The sequence below is a fragment of the Ictidomys tridecemlineatus genome, chromosome 11 (genome assembly GCF_052094955.1).
Source record: "Ictidomys tridecemlineatus isolate mIctTri1 chromosome 11, mIctTri1.hap1, whole genome shotgun sequence".
NCBI lineage: Eukaryota > Metazoa > Chordata > Mammalia > Rodentia > Sciuridae > Ictidomys > Ictidomys tridecemlineatus.
Genome location: NC_135487.1, coordinates 37,318,840 through 37,340,493, shown reverse-complemented (window position 1 = coordinate 37,340,493; position 21,654 = coordinate 37,318,840). Strand labels below are relative to the sequence as shown.

The following is a 21,654-nucleotide window of genomic DNA, read 5'->3' as shown; positions in this document are numbered from 1 at the left end:
CTTGTGTTAGTGTTGTATGTAGGTATGCCTGTGTGTATGTCCATATATCATGCAGTGATATGACAATTGACAGATGAGGAGCGCTCATGAAAAATTAAAATGGATCCAAATATCTTTGATTCATGTGATTCAAATGGCTCAATTTAAATTTGGTAAATAGATTAAAAAGGAGATCTTAAATTAAGCTTATAAATTATTCTAGGTGTTCAAAAAAAAAGGCCCTAATAAATGTCTATGAAATAATCTGCTCAGATTCAAAGGTTTACAAGTATTGTTTCAAGATGTGAACAGAAGGAGGTTAACAGATGAAAGAGAAACTAGAAGGTTCTAGATATGGATTTAATAGAGGGAAAATGTGTTTCTGGATTGAGTAATTAAGAGGGTTTAAGTAAGTGATAAAGAAGGTCTGTGCAAGTTGGTTATAAGTGTAAGTTTTTGAGTAAGTTACACAACTATGGTTAAACAACAACTGTTGTCTTTCAATACTTTTCTTGTGCTCTCTTGCTCTGAATAATGAAGTTCCTTTAAATCCGATTGCAGAAAGTCTCAAATCAAACTTCCAACCAGCTTCTGCTTAGGCACCACCTGCCTCTGACAGATGGACCCCCAACATCTTCAAGAGAACAATTCACTCAATGCTGAAGCTCACTACCAGGCACGATGGAATGCAGCGGACATGGGGCAGCAGGAAACAACAAATTCAGAGAACCTCTTAATCTGCCATCCTGGATTCATGAGTCTTTATGTCCTTTTGAGCTTCCTCATGGTCCTTGGTCTCTTTTCTGTCAGCCCCCCAACATGGAACTTCTGCCAGAAATTGATCTTTGCTCTAATTTTTATCTTCATTCTGTTTTTATTCGCTCTGATCTTCTTCAGGTGCTGGTGATGATATCTAGAAAAACTTGCCAATAGACGGGTTGCCTGCCATTTATCCAAGCCCTGCCATCTCCCCCTTAGTCATTTCTTTAAAAGCCAAGCTTGATTAGCATAAAATCATCAATGTAATTGTGATGTTACTGATGTGTTCATATCTTCCAGGTATACAAGTCTATAAGGTAAAAGCTTTACAAACTGGTGTTCTAAAGTTGTATGGTAATTTTAGGTTCAAAAAAGAAAAAAAAAACATGTTAGAGATTCAATTATATCATTTGTGTTCTATAACTGGACTTCTTATCAATAAGATATAAAGTTCCATGTTACATTTTACACAGAGATACAATTTTAGATGTATTTTTTTAAGTTAATGAGGTTTTATTACAAAACACAAAAGTACTTTGCTACTTTTCTACAAAAGGTTAAAAGCTTTCAGCCTTTCTTTAATTCATGTATTAGATGTGATATTATGTTGTGTTAGCTAATATTCATGTAAACTTGAGCAGCAATTTATGTAGGCTTTTAAAATGATGTCTAAAAAGCAAAGATCAGCTTCAGAACTATAGTATTTAAGACTTATGAAGAGCCCCACCTTGAGATAAGGCTCTATGTCCCATCTCACTGTATGTGAAAGTTACTATGAAAGAAATAGGCCAGATTTCAGTGCATTTAGAGTTGTGTCCAAAAGTTGGTTTTTGTCACGATTGCCAGGATCTCAAACAGGGGATTATAATGTATAACTCTGCCAGAATTCAAGGTAGCTATTACATAAACTAAATATGTTTTTATCCTAGTTAGTTTTGTTTTGTAGTTTGCTTTTAGATGGTCTAAGGATTGCCTGTTAATGTTTTAAAGAGGTACTGCTTTAAGAACTCACAACCTGGGTTAACTTAAGATAAGGAGTTATCACCTACAGGATAGAAAGATAAGTACTAAAGCCCAATACTTAGTATAAGGCTGTTGAAGTTTATTTGCTGGATGTTTAAGATTAAGTTTTAAAATTAAAATTAAATTAAAGGGGCCAAGAAAACCAATGTTTGGCTCTTGCCCTCTGAGTCAGTCTGAATCAGGGATAGGGTCTTCTCCAAAGGGCTTTGCAACTCTAGGCCACATAACCTCCTGATCAGGGAGATTAATGAGACCAATGGAGGACAGAAAGCCAATCAGTGCATTTGCTGTAAAGAGGAGGGTCATCAAAGAAGGGAGACATCCCTGATGCTTCCGAGGGAAGGCACATGGTCAAGCAAGGCCTGGACCCATCCTAGCGCAAATGGCACTAGCAGAACTGAGAAGCTGCTGTGAAGTTCCCAAGGATTCCCAGAGACTCAGCTGACTGTTAACAATAGATGAAAACAAAGTCAGTTTGACTTGCTTCATCTTAAACACTTAGCAAAGACAGTCAAAGCCAAAACATAGCTATTCCTGGACATTTTAAATAATTATAATAATTAAATGTAACCTCCAACAATAAGTAAAACTGGAGGCTACAAAAGAAATTCTTAGGTAATGAAAACTATCAAAAGGAACTGCCAGAGTAGTTTTTAGTTTAAGGCCCACAGATATTCCTAACCTACGCAGGTAGGCTTGGTGTTTGTTAGTATGGTTATCCAGCCCTAGGTAACAAAATTTAATAGACACAGGTCATACTAGTAAAAGGATTTTGCAAGATCAGATGATATTAAATTATTAAACTATCCCTTAAGGGAAAGGACATCTGTAACCCTAAAAGTTAAATGTTGTGTTTACATCGCTGACATTTCTGGCAATGTGACAAATATCCTTAAAGATTTACATGCTCAGATAGAAGTCATGTCCTCAACAACTTTGTCATGGAAACAATATCTTAACTCCTGGTTCTAGGTACTTCCTGGTAGTAAACATTGTTAGCCTTTGTCTTTGCCATCATACTCATTGGCATATTTCTGTGCTATGGCATTTATTGCTGCATCAATCTGGTTTCACTACTAATGAATTCTTGTTTCTCTTATAGACCACCCATCACTCGAATGGCCCTCCAGCCTATTACTTCTCAATTGGACTTTTAGCATGGACCACTCGATAGACCCGATATTTTTAAAGGGGACTCCAAACTGCTTGCCCCGACATCGCCCCTTTTGTCAACCTGAAGAAGCCAGAAAGATTTTCTTCGCCCCCTTTCCTTACAGCAGTAAGGAGTTCCCAAATTAGAGGGGGGAATGAAGCCAGATTTAAAGTTAGGTAGTTAGTGTAGTTAGGTAAATCGGGTCTAATACCGAGTGAAATCTAAAATGGAGGCCATGCTGGGAATGACTCAGGGAAAACACAGGACAACTCATGGAATGTTAATGAAGTTCCGAAAAGGGCCTAGGCCAAAGTCCACCTGGAAGTATTAATGAACAGCCCCCAACAGATTTGAAGACAGCCCATCCTAAAGAAATGTTAATGAGCCCATCACAAAGAAGTGATAATGAAGTCCTTCCTGCTCAGACTACTTCTTTGGCCCTCCTGTGTCCCACCCCTGGGGCCTTCTAACCTACATTCCATGACTGAAAGAACTATAAAAAGGGGAAACAACCGCACTTCCACGGATTCCACCTTTTGGGTCCCCTTCTTCCTCCGGGAGAAGTCCTTTCTTCTGTCCTTTAATAAATTTCTAATCTCTACTCTGGCCTTGCCTCGGCGTGCTTCTTTGGTGTTATTCTTCAACATCGGGGAGCAAGAACTCGTCACCGGTCAACAGCGGTAACACTAACATGATGAAAGAATAATGATTAAAATAGTAATATGTTCCCAAGCTCAAAGAATATATTTGTATTGTAAAATAAAACACATGCAGAAATTACATGCAAAAATGTAGAGCTTTTATGAATTTTCATAGGGAAAACATCTTTATAACCACCAACCAGACCAAGAGAACTTTTCCAGTGGCCCTAAAAACCCTTTATGTGCTCTGTCCTAATCATAGCTCCTTTTCTACCTGATAGAATAATCACTTCAATGTGTTTCTTTATGGTTTTATCATACAAATGTATATTCCTAAACACTATAATTTAGTCTTGCCCATTTCTATTTTTATCTGTTCCTACTATTGGACAGACAGATATAAGAAAATAAATTATAAGTCAAGTGATAGGCACAATCAAAACATACACTCAATGTAAGTGGCAGTACAATGCAAGAGCATGGGAGACCAGAGATAGCTAGCCCAAATAAGAGACAATTACTATTTTGCCTTTGAATATTCTTATGGGTTAAACAAATCTGAGACAAACAACAAATTATTAGACATAATATGGGAGTTCACTGAATTTTCCACATATTTGTCTACATGAGCAAAGCAAATGGGAAAAAAGATCATGAGATACCATTCAAAATAGCAATAAAAGCTATGATTTATCTAAGGATTGCATTTTAAAAAGCATTGTCAAGAAATACATCGTCAATAAAGTGACATTTGAGATGAGATACAAATGAAATGAGTCAGGCAGGTATATGAAAGAAAAACATTCTGGGCAGAGGAAACTACAATGACAAATAAATTTGCACCATCTCTTCCATCGAACAACAGATTATTTTCCTTTCTTTTATGTCTGGCCATGCTTTAAGTGTGCAAGTATTTTACCCAGAATTTCTATGTGTTCACATAATAAAGGATGCCATCATCATCAACTTAGCCATGTTCACCCATGCTCATCTTTCTTTATTTATTTTTTATTTTTTTTAAAGAGAGGGTGAGAGAGGAGAGAGAGAGAGAGAGAGAGAGAGAGAGAGAGAGAGAGAGAGAGAATTTTTAATATTTATTTTTTAGTTCTCGGCAGACACAACATCTTTGTTGGTATGTGGTGCTGAGGATCGAACCCGGGCCGCACGCATGCCAGGCGAGCATGCTACCGCTTGAGCCACATCCCCAGCCCCCATCTTTCTTTATTTTTGATATTTGGTATGTGGTTCCTAAATCTTTCCATGTGGAATTTCTTAATTATAACAAAATACAGTACCATAAAATGGGGTGGCTTGAAAATAAAAGAAATTTATTTTTCACAGTGCTGAAAGCTTTCAATATGAGATCAGGTTGCCACCACAATTAGGTTCTGGTGAGGTCTCTCTTCCAGGTTGCCAACTACTGGTTTCTAGCTGCATCCTCACATGGTAGAAAGAGAGCTTAGCTAGTCCTTTCTAGCTAATGCTGTCTTATAAGGGCATTATTCTCATGCATTCTCCTTAGTTCAGTATTGCTCTAAAGTGTACTTTACTCTTTATTGAATAGTCTTGTGCTATTGCAGCGACTAGTTACATGTATTTACTTGGCACTTGAAATATGGCTAATTCAGATTGAAATGTGCTATGAGTATAAAATAAACGCTAGATTTCAAAGACTTAGTATGAACAAGAATATAAAATATCTCATAATTTTATACTAGTTATATCTTGATACTGTTTTGAATAAACTGAGTTAAATAAAATATGATATTAAAACTAATTTTACTTTTTAAATTTAGCTATAAGAAAATTTAAAATTACATGTTGGCTTGCATTGTGGTTCATATTATATTTCTCTGGACAGCATTGATTGAGACCATTTACATTTACTATAATTACTGTGTTGATATAAGTGAATTTAAATCAATCACCTTACTATTTATATTTGTTAAATATTTCTGAAGGGCATAATAGAAGACTTAAAAAAAGGGAAGGTACATGCTTAGATATGATGACTCAAAATCATAAAGATATCATTTCTAAGTTAATCTAAAAATTAACTATAACTGTAATAAAATGTCATCAGGATAATTGTATTTTTTGCAACTAAGCAAACTGATTTCAGAATTTATATGGAAAGAATAAATAAGAATAGGAATGTACACGTTCTATATGCTCTGGTAAAGTGGCTGTGTTCATAGGAGGAAATGAGAACAATGTTTGGAAAGTTTATTTTCTCACAGGTCCCAGTGAGAAGATCACTGAATGCCCTTCAAAACCACAGGAGAAGCATCAAGTTTTGGTTAGGTGGCAGAAGAGAGAACAAGGGAAAACCCTAGGTCAAAGCCTTTATTGAGATTTCTGTGGGAGAGGTAAGGCAAATCAGGGTGAACTGTTTAGAATTGCTTAATCTATTTTCTGCTGCTGTAACTGAGAGAACCAGAGGCTGGAAAAATTATAAATAATACTAATTAATTTGGCCCACCTGTTTGGACCCTGAGACGTACAATATCAAGGGGCTGCAGAAGTTAAAAGCCTTCCTACTATATCATAACTTGGTGGAAGTGAAAGAGAGTAGGCATGAGACAGAAGAAAGAAACTGGGTCTAATTCAGCCTTTTTATCAGGAACTCATTCCTGTGATAAATAACCCCCTACAGTGATAAAGGCATTAATCTATTACTAATTACCTCTTAAAGGCCCTATCTTAAAACTGTTATAATAACAATTAAATTTCATTCAAATCATACCAGTTGGCTACTTTGAATAATTCTGATGGAGTTTAGCTGTAGGAGTGGTTTCTAGTTGCTTGGTACGTGGACCTGGGGTGATTTAGGCAAGAGAAAATATTGGCTTGGCGTATGAGAAGTAGATATGGATGTGGTTGAGGTTGGTTTGCATATGATAGATGTGCTGCTTCCAGTGGTGGAACCCCTTGTAATCTCTACCCCTATGTGGTTCGAACTTTTCCAAACTAGCATGCTTTTTAAGATGTAAAAATATAATAAAATACAGAAAGTTAAAAAAGAAAACAAGACTGATACAAAAGTGAGAGTGGTTCTAGCTAGATATTACAAAGTATCATAATACTTTAATCAACATGGGTGGATACTAGTGCATGAATTTATGGATATTTCAATAGAATGGAACAGAAAGCAGAGGTATCTACACAAATACAAGAATTAAGTGTATTATTAAAGTGACACCTCAAATCAATGACTAGGAAGATGTGTTGGTTATTCAATAACTGTTGTTTGGGCAAAAGAATAATCATATGGAGAAAAATATAAAGTTGAATCCATATTTCCCAATTCATAGCAATATGAAATACTAAAATAATTATTTTATAGTTTTAGCCATGCCCTTCTGCCCATGGTATTCTGCCTCACCTCAGGCCCAGAGCTCTGGAGAAGCCATGAGATGAGGCCTCTGACACTGTGAGACAAAATAAACTTTTCTTCCTCTAATTGTTATTGTCAGGTCTTTTGGTCCAGTGATGAAAAAGTTGATTAAAAGAGACTGGTAACATTTATAGATGGCCAAACCAATGTAAACAAAGCAAAAATACAAATAATAAGTTGGATTAAGAAGTATTTTCCCTTCTCTTCTTCCCATCTTACGTTTCATCTACTTGATCCCACCTCATTCTTCATATTCAGCTCTAGGGTATTTCCTCCAGAAAGGAGGAAGAAAAGATTATTCCTCTTTGGTACTTCTACACTGTATGAGCAAGCCTGTGTCAGTACTCTTACCACAAGCTTGAAGTTAATTGTAAACTGAATTTGTGCATGTTAATCATTCCTTCCCAATTAATTTGTAAACTTCAAAGGCATGGCATTTTTGATGTGAAAATTACATGGACAGGTGAATTTCATAGCATCATTCCAGTCTTTCCTGATTCTGCTACTTTCTGATATTACTTTGGGTAACTCAAACTCTCTTAAGTCTCATTTCATTTTCCAAGAAAATGATATTCATACTAATTTTATAATGTTGAGAAATAAGAGGCTTTGTGCACATAAAAATGTGAGTATACTTTGAATATTTTTCTCATTCCATTCTGTATGTAACTTAATTCAGTGGCCAGGCACATGGGAGTTGCCATTTTAATAAAGTTGCCATTTTAATAAATGTTTACAGTGGGAGTGGTGAATTCTACAGATAATGTTTTGTTTAAAGTCAGGCACCCTGACTTTCTAGTGGGTGGGCGCTATCTGTGGATGCAGATACAATAGGAGATCTCTGGGGAAGGCAGACATCCTAGAGACACTTTAATGGTATCATGGGAAAACTAATTCCTCAGAGCCCACATAGGGGGCATTTCTACCCCATTCTTCATGCTGTGCTATTTAACACAACAAAAGGGAAATCTCTGAGGACTCCAGCAGGATGAAGGAGTCTACACTGCTTCCTTCACTGTTTCTAAGAAGTAACTGACATACAAAAAAATAAAAATAAAAAGTGAATTTGGTTCTGTTAGTGAAAGAATTTTCCAGGCATTCCATCTCCTCTGCCCAGTTGGCATTCCTCTATCAACCCTCTCTAACAGAACCTTTTACAGTGATGGAGATGTTCTATACAGAAGCTGTCCAATATGGTATCCACTAGCCACATGTAGCCAGATGAGTCTAGTCTGACTAAATAATTGAGTTCTAAATTGTATTAAAATTAAAATTGAGCAGTGCAGTTCTCTACTGTATTTATTCACCTTTTTTACCCTCAACATCTTTATAGAGCCTGGCTAAGAAGGTGTATTAGGAGATGTTTGTACAATTGATTATTCCAAATATTGTAGGTTTTTAGGTTTACTGGATTTATACTTGTAAAATGCAATTTCATCCATCACCCCATTTGTGACTTAGAGAAATCTGGAGAAACTTTGTCTCAGTTTGTTGGAAAAGAAAACTGAGGCTCAGTATGTTTAAGTGATATGTCCATGATTATAAAGCTATGTTAAAGTCTTAATGGAACCCAGATCTTTCTTTTTTCTTCTATATCCTTATGAATGATGTTTGTTTGTTCTCCTCAGCTCTCAGTGAGCCTTCCCACTCTGAAATTCCCACAGCTCTCAGTCTTTACCTGTCATCAGGATTGTGAAAAGCATGTGTGCACCAATCTTCTTGTTTCTGTGGACATGATGTGAATTTTAAAATGCTCAAATGTGAAAGATATTTCTTTTTTTAAAAAACAAGAGAGAGAGGAGAGAGAGAGGGGAGAGAGAGAGATAATTTTTTAATATTTATTTTTCAGTTTTTCGGTAGACACAACATCTTTATTTTATTTTTATGTGGTGCTGAGGATCCAACTCAGCGCCCCACGCATACCAGGTACCATTTGAGCCCCGTGAAAGATATTTCTGATGAATATTTTCTTTTTTTGCATTTAATCTGAATGCAGATTTTATTTTTTATGTAATTTTTTATTTATATATGACAGCAGAATGAATTACAATTCTTATTACATATATAGAGCATAATTATTCATATGTCTGGTTGTATACATGGTATATTCACACAAATTTGTGTCTTCATACATGTACTTTGGATAGTAATGATAATCACATTCCAACATCATTAATTACATCTTGCTCCCTCCCTTCCCCTCCAACCCCTCTGCCCTATCTAGAGTTTGTCCATTCCTCCCAAGCTCTCTCTCCCTATCCCACTATGAATCAGCCTCCTTATATGAAGGAAAACATTTGACATTTGGTTTTTTGGGATTGGCTAACTTCACTGAGCATTTTCTAACTCCATCTAACTCCATCCATTTACCTGCAAATGCTACGATTCTGATCTCTTTTATTGATGAGTAATATTCCATTGTGTACATATGCCACGTGTTTTTATCCATTCATTTATTGAAGGGCATCTAGATTGGTTCCACAGTTTAGCTATTGTGAATTGTGCGGCTATAAACATTGATGTGGCTGTGTCCTTATAGTATGATGTTTTTAAGTCCTTTGGGTATAGACCGAGGAGAGGGACAGCTGGGCCAAATGGTGGTTCCATTCCCAATTTTCCAAGATATCTCCATACTGCTTTCCATATTGGCTGCACCAATTTGCAGTCCCACCTGATGGGTATTTTCACATAACTTTCTGAAGAAGATTCTTATGGTACCCACAACTTATCCCTGATTTTAGTGCAGGTAAATGCATCTTACCTCAAAGGCTTTCTGGTTCATCTTTGCTTTTTTGCCTTTAAGCTTTCTCTCAAACTCAGCAAGTTTGTTCCTCTTTGAGAAACAAATCCAGGAAAGATAAGAGAGGTTAGCTAGGGGATGGAGAATAAAACTCAACTAATGGAGATGGAAATGATATGATAAATGCCCCAGCTTCCTTGTTCTTTAGTGGGACAATGTCTAAGGCACATTCGACACAGTTCTTTAAATTTATTTTTTTACTGGTGCATTATACATTAGTGAGATTCAATATGCCATATTCATACATGTATATAATCAGTTTTATTTCTGTCTTAAGTGCTTTCCCTTGCCTATTCCCGCCACTTGATTTATTTCTCTATTACACTGATCTTCCTTCTACTACTATTTTTGTTATTTTCCACACAGTTCTTTAGAGCATCTTCAGTGACATTAAACACAGCTATCTACTGAATTGACTAAATAACAGGTTTTTCTTGGCTTTTTATATCCCTTCTCTTTTTCAGTCTCACTTGTTTCTCCTCAAATTCCCAAGTCCTTGCCTGAGGCTCTTTTTGGAGAACCCTTGTGAAGATGTTACCTAGTGATATATTGACCTCTTTAGAGACAACAGTTTTCCCTGTAGGATTTGTGTTCCACCATCCTTGACTTCTTGCAGTTTTTTGCTGATCACATGCACTTCTTTTCCTCCACTTACACAGGTCCTCTGCCCACAACACTCTTCCACTCCTCTGCCTGGCTGACATCTAGTTATTCTTCAAGACTCAGCAAGGGTGTTCATTTCCCTCTGAAGTCTTCACTGATTACTTCTCACCACTATTACAGTTTTGAGTTCTGACTCCCTGATTTAGCACTTCAAACCCAGTTTATCAAAATCATTTTCTCTTTGTTCTGCTCTGTGATCGCCTTGAGAAGAAGGGGCCTACCTAGGAAAGAACTTGTTAGAAAATTAAGTGCTCAATAAAACATGTCAGAATGCGCAGGAATGAATTTAGGAATCATTTTTCATTCAGCAAATAATTACCAAATACTTATTCTATGTCATGCATCATGCTGCCCTATGGCGTGTACACACTTGAAGAGAACAACCCCAGGTATCAGGGAACTCAGTCGAGGTAGAAAGAAGGAAATAATGCATAAAGCATTGTAAAAAAAAAAATGTTAGGGCAAGAAAATGTACAGAGAACTATGTGTAGGAGGGGAGCCAGCTAGGAAAGGATAACCTTCCAGTTTGGTCTTAGAACATAGTGACTGAAAAGAGCATCCCTACATCAACAAAAGAAAAGTCTTTTTCAGAACTGGGGGCAAGTGCGGTTGAAGAGGGGAAAGGAGCCACAATCACTGGACCTTTGTGTGTCTGGGTTGAAGTGGGCACACCACCTTTATTTTTCAAGGTAGTTAAACTGAATACACAAGTCACCTAGCATATCGAGGAATGTCAGGCACGCTAGGGGAAGAAGCACTGGGAAATCAAGAAACCTGCCTAAGGTCTCAGAATTGAGCTCTAACGATAGAAACATCAACTCAGGCTCTGTGGACAGCACCAGGCACCCGGTGCCAGCCTAGCCCACCAGAGCCCAGGTTCCCTAGGGGCGGCGGAGCATGCTCAGTTGCCTGGACGCGGTAGCTCCGACGCGGGAGCAGCGAACGTTCCCAACCCCGCAGCCACCAGGCCGGGGGAGTGGGCGGGGCCTCGGACGCACGCTCCCTCCTAGCCCGTCCCTCCCGCCCCGCCCCCCGCCACGCGCCAGCGCCGGCAAGCCGGCCGCCCGTTGCCCTGGCAACCTTCGTGCCGCGTCTTCCTGAGGGAGCTCCTGTCAGCTCTAGGATCCCACCGCCCGCTCCCCACTGCCCCGAGGTTTTCGCGTGGGCTCGGAGTCTGAGGGACAACAAAAATGGCGGAGCGGAGCCAGACGGCGCCTGAGGCAGGTCTGTGGGGGCGGTCGATTCAGGGAAAACTGAGGTGGCACTGCTGTCCTGGGCCTGGGGAAAGAGGAGACTTGGCATGATCCTATTCCAGAGTGGAAGCCCCTATGTGTTTGCGCGGTGGCGTTATGACTTCAGGGTCAGGGGTCAAGGGAGATGTGTACCCCTCTGAGTGGCGGGCAGGGACCTCGAAATCCTGCTGGCAGGGGAATGTGTGGGGGAGTGTGCACACTTTTGAGTGAGCATGGGCCTGGAAAGGACTGGGACCCCAGGGAGGACACAGGACTCTAATGCTGAGGGGCACTTGTAGTGGGGGCTAATCCTAGGGATAGGCCGCGTCGTGGAGAGGGTGTACACAGCCCGGTGGGAGCATGGGAAGGATCCCTGCAGGGTTATGATTTGGAGCTGGGAGGAGGCTCTGATTCTGAGGAGGCAGGTGTTTGTGGAAGGTGTGTTACTTCAGTTTCAGACAGTGCCATGGAAGGGGAGGTTTACTAGGATCCTCAGGATTTCCCCTGGCCACAGAGAAAGTGTACAGATCTTTGTATGGGTCTTTAAAAAGACCAGAGGCTTGAGGGGACTTCCAGAGACCCAGACCCTTTAGGAATCTGCTAAAAGGAGGTGGAGCCTAAGTGAGTGGCATATGGGATCTTGAAGGTCATTCAAAATCACAAAGGGGTGAATGTTCACTACTTTGAGTGTAAGATACCATTTAAAGGGCAGGGAGACTGACAGGGAGGTAGACCCAGGATTCTATTCCTGGGGGACTCTTGTGGCTGGGCTTAAGAGAGATAGTGACCTCAGGTGTCTTAAAGGGCCATGGAAGAAAACAAGGGTTTTTATAGTCCATGTATATGTGGGAGGGAGTTTATCCCTAAAAGGGCAGGAGGACTGAAGAACTGAAACTTTAATACAAGGGATAATATCAGTGTATGTATAGAAAATTAGTGACTTTGGGATTTGTTTGGTGTTGGGTTGTTAAAATGGTGTACACATATAACCTTGTATTTGCATCCTAATTAGGTATTTGTTAGATTATGGTTACAAGAGTGATCCACTTGAATTACTCCAGTCTCTCTCTCTCTCTCTCTCTCTCTCTCTCTCTCTCTCTCTCTCTCTCTCTCTCTCTGTTTTCTGTTGGTAAGGCTATACAGGGAATGGAACTGGAAACTACAAGAAACCACCAAGAATTCAAGGGATCATTATCTTTTAGGACCCCTTCATGGTTTCTGTCTGTCTCTGTTTTTTCAATGGCATCTTTGTTTCTTCCACAGAGTAGCTCTTTTACTCATTGTATAGTTTTAGCTCCCCCATAACTTGAACATGCTCACTTTTTTATTCATTCATGTACTCAATAAATATTTATTAAATGCTTTTTGCTAGATAACAAGTTAGGCTCTAGAAACTCTCTGATCCTGATTTTCTTACCTTGGTCTTCTTTTCCTTTTTTCCCATAGCACATATTGCCTTTGAACCTACTATTTATTTTACTCATTTGTATTTATAATTACTTCTGTCCTCCACAAAGGCTTTTTATCACATCTAGAACTTTACTTAATGTACAGTATATATAATGTCAGTATATATAAGTTTTGGCCCAGAGAGTTGAGCAAATTTATCAGTACCTGCAAAGAATTAATACAAAATTGTACTTTACCAGATTACTTTAGCATTATTTGGATTTATTATTTAGCTTTCTGTTTGTATTACAACAATTCTGCATACTGAAAAAGTCAGTCATGATGAAAATTCCTGCTATACAGGAAATAGTCTAAAATGAGCTTAATGTTCTAGCAAAATGAAGTGGAAAGAAGTAGGACTCAAATCTTTGTCTGAGTACTGTTTCTCTGTCTTATTAGATATGGACCTTGGGTTCAACTTTTCTGACCTCAGTTTTTTTATCTGTAAGTTGAGGATAATATTTGTAGGATAGTTGTGAATATTACTTATGTACCTAATAAATGTTATTTTCTTAATTCACTTGAAGCTCAAATATAAAAAATTTCAAATGTATTGAATACGCTTTAAACATAAAAGCAAGTTTTAAACATTCAATGATGAATGTAAGATTTTTTTCTTTATTGATGTAATTGTTTTGATGTCATAGGAAAAGGTAGGTACCAAGAACTATGGTACCTATCTGTGAACTGTGGAACCTGTCTCTGTGTGGGGTGAATTTTGAAGAATTTTGTGGAGGAATGAAAGGACACCTAAGATAGTTTTTTTTTTTCAACCATGTAGATAACTCTGTAAGTAGATCATAGATGCAAAAGGCAGTTTTTTTTGGGGGGGGGGGAACTTTTCTAATGAATAAGGGAATGTGCTTTGTAATCAAACACATTAATATCACATTTGCACTAAGTGAACATAAATCATTAACAGCTTCATATCAATTTGAGTCAGGTTTTGCTACCAAATTAGTTTTATTGCCTAGGTTAGGTATTTGAGGTTTTTTGAATTGTGGAAGAGGGAATGTACACTTACATAATTTTTATCTTTTTTTAGAAATGTTTTTAAAAGTTCAAATTGTTTTTGTCAACTATATATCTTCTGTAATGAAGTAAGCATAATTTTATTAAAGATGCCTAAAGTATTGGGATAGAAAATTTTTTCTTGTTGGCTAGAAAGTTTATGTGATTATTTCTCTTAAGTCCTTCTGATATTGTCTATATTCCTGAGATTTATGAATGTTACATTTGGCTTTAATTTTAGCATCTTAGCTTAGTCACTTCAATGAGAGATTCTAGAGAACTATATACTAAATTAAAAGGTCAGAAGAATGTCAATATTTTGCATCCCAATTAACACAATCACAGTTTTATCTTTGAGTCATTTAAGAACAGCACAGTCTTATGTGAGTTTCAGACTATTTTTATTAGTTGTTCAATTTCAGCAATGAAGTAGGTTTTAAGTTTAATATTGATTTAAGGAAAAATTTCATTTTTAGATGAGTTTGATGTTTCTGATTATAAAAAATTATTGCAAGTGTGAAGGCTTAAAGTAATTCATTGATAGTATTCACCATATGGGAATATCCTTATCTTTGCTTTTAATATTCCCTATTTATTTAATGGAATACATAAAATAAATTTCCTTTAAACTCTAAAGAAAGATATTTTCATTTGCCATATAATACTTAAGAACTGTTGATTTTGAAACTTGGAGTCTTTAAACTGGATTTCAAAATAATGTACTTGCATGTCAACTGGAAAAAAACAAAACAAGGAAAAATACAGAAGGATTCCTAAAATTTTGCATAGGATTGAAAATTTTTATTTAAGATTGTAAATTCCTAAATATTTTCAACAATGTTATGGGAGAAGGGAGAAGAACAAAACCTTCCAGTAATTATAGCTTCCTTACTTTTATTACAAAAGTAATATATCAAGCTCTGTGTCATGGTTCTGTAAAAGAGACCGCTATGTTGTGGAGTATAATATTCATTTTAAAAATTTTTGTTAATTCAAAAACATATTAAAATGGGAGTTCATAACCCACTTGAATCTAATGTATGAAATATGATATGTCAAGAGCTTTGTAATATTTTGAATAACCAATAAAAAACATTAAAATATCACATCTATATGTAATAAAATATTAAGAATTAAAAAAAATATTAACTTCTTTCTATGTTCTAAGCATTGTGTTAAATTTCGGAAATTTGGAGATGTATTAGACCAAGTCCCTGTTTGCAAGGAGGAGGTAATTAGAAAATTCCCATTGAGGCATAAAGTTATATGCAGAATTCTGAGACTCTAGAATGTTCCCACGACAGCCTGGGGGTGATAGAAATGGTAGTTCAGGAAGGCTTCTTAGAGGAAGGGAATAGATGAATTGAATTTTGAATGATGAGAAGGAGTTAGTCCAATGAAGGTGGTAGGCAGAGGTATTAGGAGTGAAGAGAAGAAATGAAGATCAGAGAAAGAAACATGTGCAGAGGAAAGTTGTGAAGTGAGGGAATCAGGTTTGATTAGAACACTGATGAAGTTACTCACTTTTTAACAGATTTAAAGACTAAATCCCCCAACCCCATTCTTGGGTTCGAGATCCTTTTGACTACCTGATGCAAAACAATGACTTCTCTCCCAAGAAAATGCATACTTTGTGCAAGTGCAGAAATTTGAAAATGATTTCAAGTTAAGAAATTTTCTCTTTATTAGTTATGTTCTATTTCAGAATTTGACATCTTAAAAGTGGGAGTACTTTGGTGGAAGTGGCTGATCTAACAACATGTTTATGTTAGAGTAGGTCTAAAGCAAATGCAGTCCCCTAAATTATTCAGGTTATTAGTTTATCTTATACTTTTAGCTTCTTCATAGTTTACTTTGTTTATACTTTTTCTCATTTTTCTTCACAATAGATCTGAAGAAAGAAGTTAAGATTACATAGGTAGATCAAGAGAGAGTAAGTGATTAGTTCAGGTTTTTGTGACTAAAAAGCAGGTCTTTCTAATTCCAAAGCTCAGATTCTTTCCATTCTTGCTCTCCTGCAGAAGATGTGAGAAAGATTGCAGTATCCAGCAAGAGACATATGAATTGTTATTCTTAAATTGTTAGAGTACCCAGGGTTGTACAACCAGGAAGAAGAGGAACTGTAACTGTAACCCAGTTTCCTGATTATCCTTCAATAAATCAAAAGTAATATGCTGCCCTAAAATGGGTAAAGATAAATAAGCAAGTGTCATGCAAATAACCTTTAAAAAGAAAGTTATTTCAGTAAGTCAGTTTTTTCCCATTTGCAGAGTACCTCTTTTCTGTCAGGAAGGTTTTTTTTTTTTTTTTTCCCTGATGAGGTTCTTTATTTATGAGCTGGTGACTTGGGGCTATCTCATGCATTGGCTTTAGTTCAGAAGGGAATCTCTGTGAAGAAGAAAAATTGGAGGTAGGGGGATCTGTCAGGAAGTTTTTTAAAAAAATAATTTTATTTATTTTTTTGTGGTGCTGATGATTCAATCCAGTGCTTCACGTTTGCTAGGCAAATGCTCTACCACTGAGCCAAAACCCTAGGCCCTGTTAAGCATTTTTAAAAATTAGTTCTTATCAGATATACATGATAGCAGAAAACTCTTTTCATTGTATACAAATGGAGCAGAATTTTTTGCTTCTCTGGTTGTACATGAAGTAGAGTCACACCATTCATGCAACCACACATGTACCTTGGGTAGTGATGTCTTGTCTCATTCCACCATCTTACCTACCCCCCTTTCCCCTCCCCTCCTCCTCTTGTCCCCATCCAAAGCTCCTCCACTCATCCCCACCCCCCACCTCCCGCAATTAGCAATTAGGGAGTAACCTCCACTTATCAGAGAAAACATTTGGCCCCTGTTTTTTGGTGTTATTTCACTTAGCATAATGTTCTCCAACTCCATCTATTTATCTGCACACACCATAATTTAATTCTCTTAATGCTGAGTAATATTCCATTTTGTATATATATTCCACAATTTTTTTAAATCCATTTGTCTATTGAAGGGCATCTAGGTTTGTTCCACAGTTTAGCATTTGTGAATTGTTCATTTGTAAACATTGAAGTGGCTGCATCACTGTCCTATGCTGTTTTTAAGGCCTTTGGGTATAGACTGAGGAGTGGAATAGCTGGGTCAAATGGTGGTTCCATTCCAAGTTTTCTAAGGAATCTCTATACTGCTTTCCAGATTGGCTGCACCAATCTGCAGTCCCACCAGCAAAGTTTGAGTGTGCCTGTTAGGCAATTTTTTTGTATATACTTTGTGTAAGTCTCACAAAGTTCCTGCAAGACAGGTATAATTATCTCACATTTACAGATGAGGAAATTGAGGTGCAGAAATGTTAAGTGATGTGACTAAGGCTATACAAACAATAAGTACTAGAACTAGAATTAAAATGAGAACCAGGTCTATCTGGTTGTTAAGTCCATACTGATTGATAGGACTCTTCCACTTTCTCCTGACTTTATTTCCTAGCTATGAAATATCACTACTGATACAAGGGGATGGCACATATTAGGATTAGAATAGCATATATTTTCTTCCTTAAATAGGGAGAGTTGATGCATACATTACTTTTCAGGCAAAAAATATATTAAACAGAAAGTGCACAGCTTTTCTAATTATTCTAATCATGGGGTTATCAAAATTTCTCATCTTAGAAATTCATGCATTCATCTAGTAAATTAGTTCTAGGTAGAGAATGGATTTAAGTAACAATTAACACAGGCTTGGTATATAGTGGTCATTCAATAAGTATTTGTGGATCTAATGAATGAAGACATTTTTAATCCATGAATTTAGGTTTAAATATTTAAATTTAAACACTGAGGGTAGTGACACTTAAAGGAAAAATAGAGTAACTTGCCGCAGTCTGGCTGGGCACAATTCAGGAGCCACTTGTCAAAAGAAACGAACTTTATTTTTAAAACCACACATGTCAAACCACACAGCTCTTCAGGAAAACCTTCAGAGCCCAACTGCCACCACTGGCTTCCCACAAGCCTCTCAACCTCCCCCACTCCTCCTGCTCTTGAGGCCAATTGGCTGGGTCGCATGGGCGAAGCCAAAAAAGTCCCCCAATGAGCAGCTCGGTGGTCTGAAAGGGCGGGGAAACTGTCCAATGAGCATCACCGCAGAGGAGCCAATCAGTTGGCAGCTAGAAGTTTGCTGGGGCCGCTGTGAGCCAATCATCAGCTGGCAGCTGGAAGTTTGCTGGCAGCTGGAAGTTTGCTGGGGCCCCTTTCGGCTGTGGCTCTCAACTTCTCCCCTTCTCTGTTTAAACAACAAGCATGTGGCTTAGGGACCTTGCCTGCCTTAGGTTGTCCAATAGTACATATGGTCCTTACCATTCATCAGATGAGCTGACCTCAAGGCGTCAGCCTCCTGTCTTAGGTTGGTACCATTGCAAATGGATCTTACCCGTCATTGACTACTGGTCCAGCATACAGTCACACCTGTGGATACGTCTTTGTACCAGTGGGGGGTGAGGTTCTTTGCCTCACCTCTGTTGGCCCCCAAATTTTAGTTGAACGACCATGACAAGCAGAAGGGAGGAAGATACACCAAGCCAATTGATGGCTCCTTTTCGAAAAATTGTGCCACCGATGACGCCATCAGCAAAAATACCCCAACACTACCACAAGTCGCTGCACCAACAGATAGTTCACAATGCATACAAGTGAGTTCACAATGCATACAAGTGATACATAGTCCAGGCAAGTTCTGCAAGCAGTTCAGTGATGGCTATTGTAGAAGCTGTAGATTGGTTTTATCTTTGTCTTCACCAGCACTGGGATGAAGATAGGAATTCTGGCAACAATGGCTAAAGAAAAAATTATGTAACATTCCAGAAGGCACTAAAAGAAAACAATTTTCTGAACAATTTACATTATCTTGAACAGAATTATTAAATATAATGAAAAGGAAAGGTGAAAGTAAACAAACAGATCTGTTAACCTCCTTTTTTGTTCACATATTAAAACAATTCTCAACAGCTGTTTACCCAATTTAAATTAAACCATTTAAATCACGAATAAGAAAAAAAAATTTGGATCCATTTTTTCATGAGCACTCATCATATATGATATATGGACATACGTACATACAAACATACAACATAAAACACAAGTGTGCACACATAATATGTACAACACATAACATAATAGTAAAGGCCTTATAACTTTTTACAGGTGAAATCTCCATTGCAATGTTTAAAAACTCTATAGTCAAAAAATAGAACTGATCAGCAAAACATTAACCTAGGTCTGTAAGAGCTCAAAAAAACAAAATAGAACTTCATGATGTGGGAAAGGGTAATAATAGAATAGATATTGAAAAAAGCATCCTGGTTTTGTCGCAGATGTAAGGATAGCCAAACTGGAGTTTTGGATATCAGCTGGTATGGATTTGAGCCAAATCATCTTCTTTTTGTCTGAAGAAATCGCTTTACTTAATCTTTCTGGAATCCAAATCAGCTGCTGTTCTCCCTGTGGAAACACATAAATAGACCCCCGACTCCAGACAATCACTGGGTTAGGACCTTAGTTAATCTTTCTGGAATCCAAATCAGCTGCTGTTCTCCCTGTGTAAACACACAAACAGACCCCTGACTCCAGACAATTACTGGGTCAGGACCTCTCCATTGTCCTATTAGAATATCCTTCCAAAGTACCTTGGGCTTATGTACACTTATTGGACACATATGCCTTTCTGCAGAACTAAGCCCTGATGAATCCAAATTTAAAAAGTTTAGAGTAAAAAGTGTTATTTTAAGTTTATCTTTGGGGAATATATACCCCTTCCCAATTCCTTCTTTTTGCTTTAATAAGTACATTTTAATAGATTGATGAGCTCTTTCAACTATGCCTTGTCCCTGTGGATTGTATGGGATTCCTGTTATATGAGTAATGCCAAAAGATGAGCAAAATTGTTTAAAAGAGGTAGAAGTAAAACCAGGGGCATTATCTGTTTTTAACTGTTTTGGAATGCCCACAGTGGCAAAATTTTGTAAGCAATGAGCTACAATATCTTTAGTTTTTTCTCTGGCATGAAGGGAGCCCATCAAAAATCCAGAAGAAGTATCAACTGTAACATGAAAATATTTTAACTTTCCAAATTCTGGCAAGTGTGTTACGTCCATCTGCCAAATATGGTTAGGTATCAGTCCTCTAGGATTGATTCCAAGATTAACTTGTGGTAAAAAGGTCACACAATTTTGACATTGTTTTATTATTTATCTAGCTTGTTCCTTAGTTATTTTAAAATGCTTTTGTAAAGTATTAGCATTGACATGGAACTTTTTATGAAAATTTGTAGCTTCTTTGAGTGTAGAGAAAATATGTATGTCATGTGTAGTTTTATCTGCTAATTCATTGCCCAAACTAAGGGCTCCAGGCAATCCTGTATGTGCCCTGATATGTCCTATAAAGAATGGATCTTTTCTGTGCCAGATTAGACTTTGTATAGTGGAAAGCAAAGAGAAAACAGTAGAGGAAGGGGAAATCCTACCAGCATCTTCAAGGGATACTATAGCATTAACTATATACTGACTATCAGAAAATAAATTAAATACAGAATCTTTAAACATCACAAAAGCTTGTAATACTGCATTAAGCTCTACCTTTTGAGCTGATTGTTTGGGTACTAAAAATGTAAAAGTTTGATCAGGTGTAACTATTGCTGCTGTACCATTATTTGACCCATCAGTGAATATATTTGGAGCATTCATGATAGGTGTTTTTCTTGTCATTTTTGGAAAAATTACAGGATGCAATGACCAAAAAGACAATAAAGGATTAGATGGTAAGTGTTTATCAAGTGAAACATTAGATTTGCACATGATTATTGCCCAAGTATTTAACTCATTAGCTAACTCATCAATTTGATTCATAGTATATGGAGTAATAATTTTATTGGGAGAAATTCCAAACACTCCCTTTGCTTCTTTTATTCCTTTGAGTATTAATTGTCCTACAGTCTCAGGATACCTAGTAAGAATATTGTTAGGAGAATAAGATAAATGTATCCATAATAATGGACCTTCTTGCCAAAATACTCCTGTAGGAATATTTTTTGTTGGTAGTACAATAAATAATAAAGTCAAACTTACATCAATTTTATTCAAATGCATATTTTCTATATATGTTTCAATGATTTTTAATGCCTTTCTTGCTTCAGGCGTTAACATTCGGTTGAATTTGGATCTGATGGACCTTTTAGGATATCAAATAAAGGTCCCAACTCTCCTGTTGGTATACCTAGATAAGGCCTTATCCAATTTATGTCTCCTAATAACTTTTGAAAGTCATTAAGTGATTTGAGTTGATTTGCTCGTATTTGAATTTTTGGTGGATGGACCATTGTTGAGGATAATAGAACTCCTAAATAATTAATTGGAAAATTTAATTGTACTTTATCTATTGCTATCTCTAGATTATAATTTTTTAATAAGTTTGTAAGTGTGGCATAACATTCTAGCAATGTGTTTTTATCTTTGTGTGCTAATAATATATCATCCATATAGTGAAATATTTGTAGTTCAGGATTTTGATT

At 37.1% G+C, this 21,654-nt stretch overlaps 1 protein-coding gene across 2 annotated transcripts in view; it reads left to right on the top strand.

The window, feature by feature from the left end:
* Nucleotides 1-11,428: 11,428 nt before the first annotated feature.
* Agbl4 (AGBL carboxypeptidase 4) overlaps nt 11,429-21,654 on the top strand; it is a 1,323,233-nt gene continuing 1,313,007 nt past the window's right edge. For both annotated transcript variants that reach the window (XM_040288638.2, XM_040288637.2), the window contains exon 1: nt 11,429-11,639. In XM_040288638.2, the coding sequence (XP_040144572.2) occupies nt 11,606-11,639 (34 nt within the window). In that variant the 5' untranslated portion in view covers nt 11,429-11,605. The remainder of the gene's footprint in view (nt 11,640-21,654) is intronic.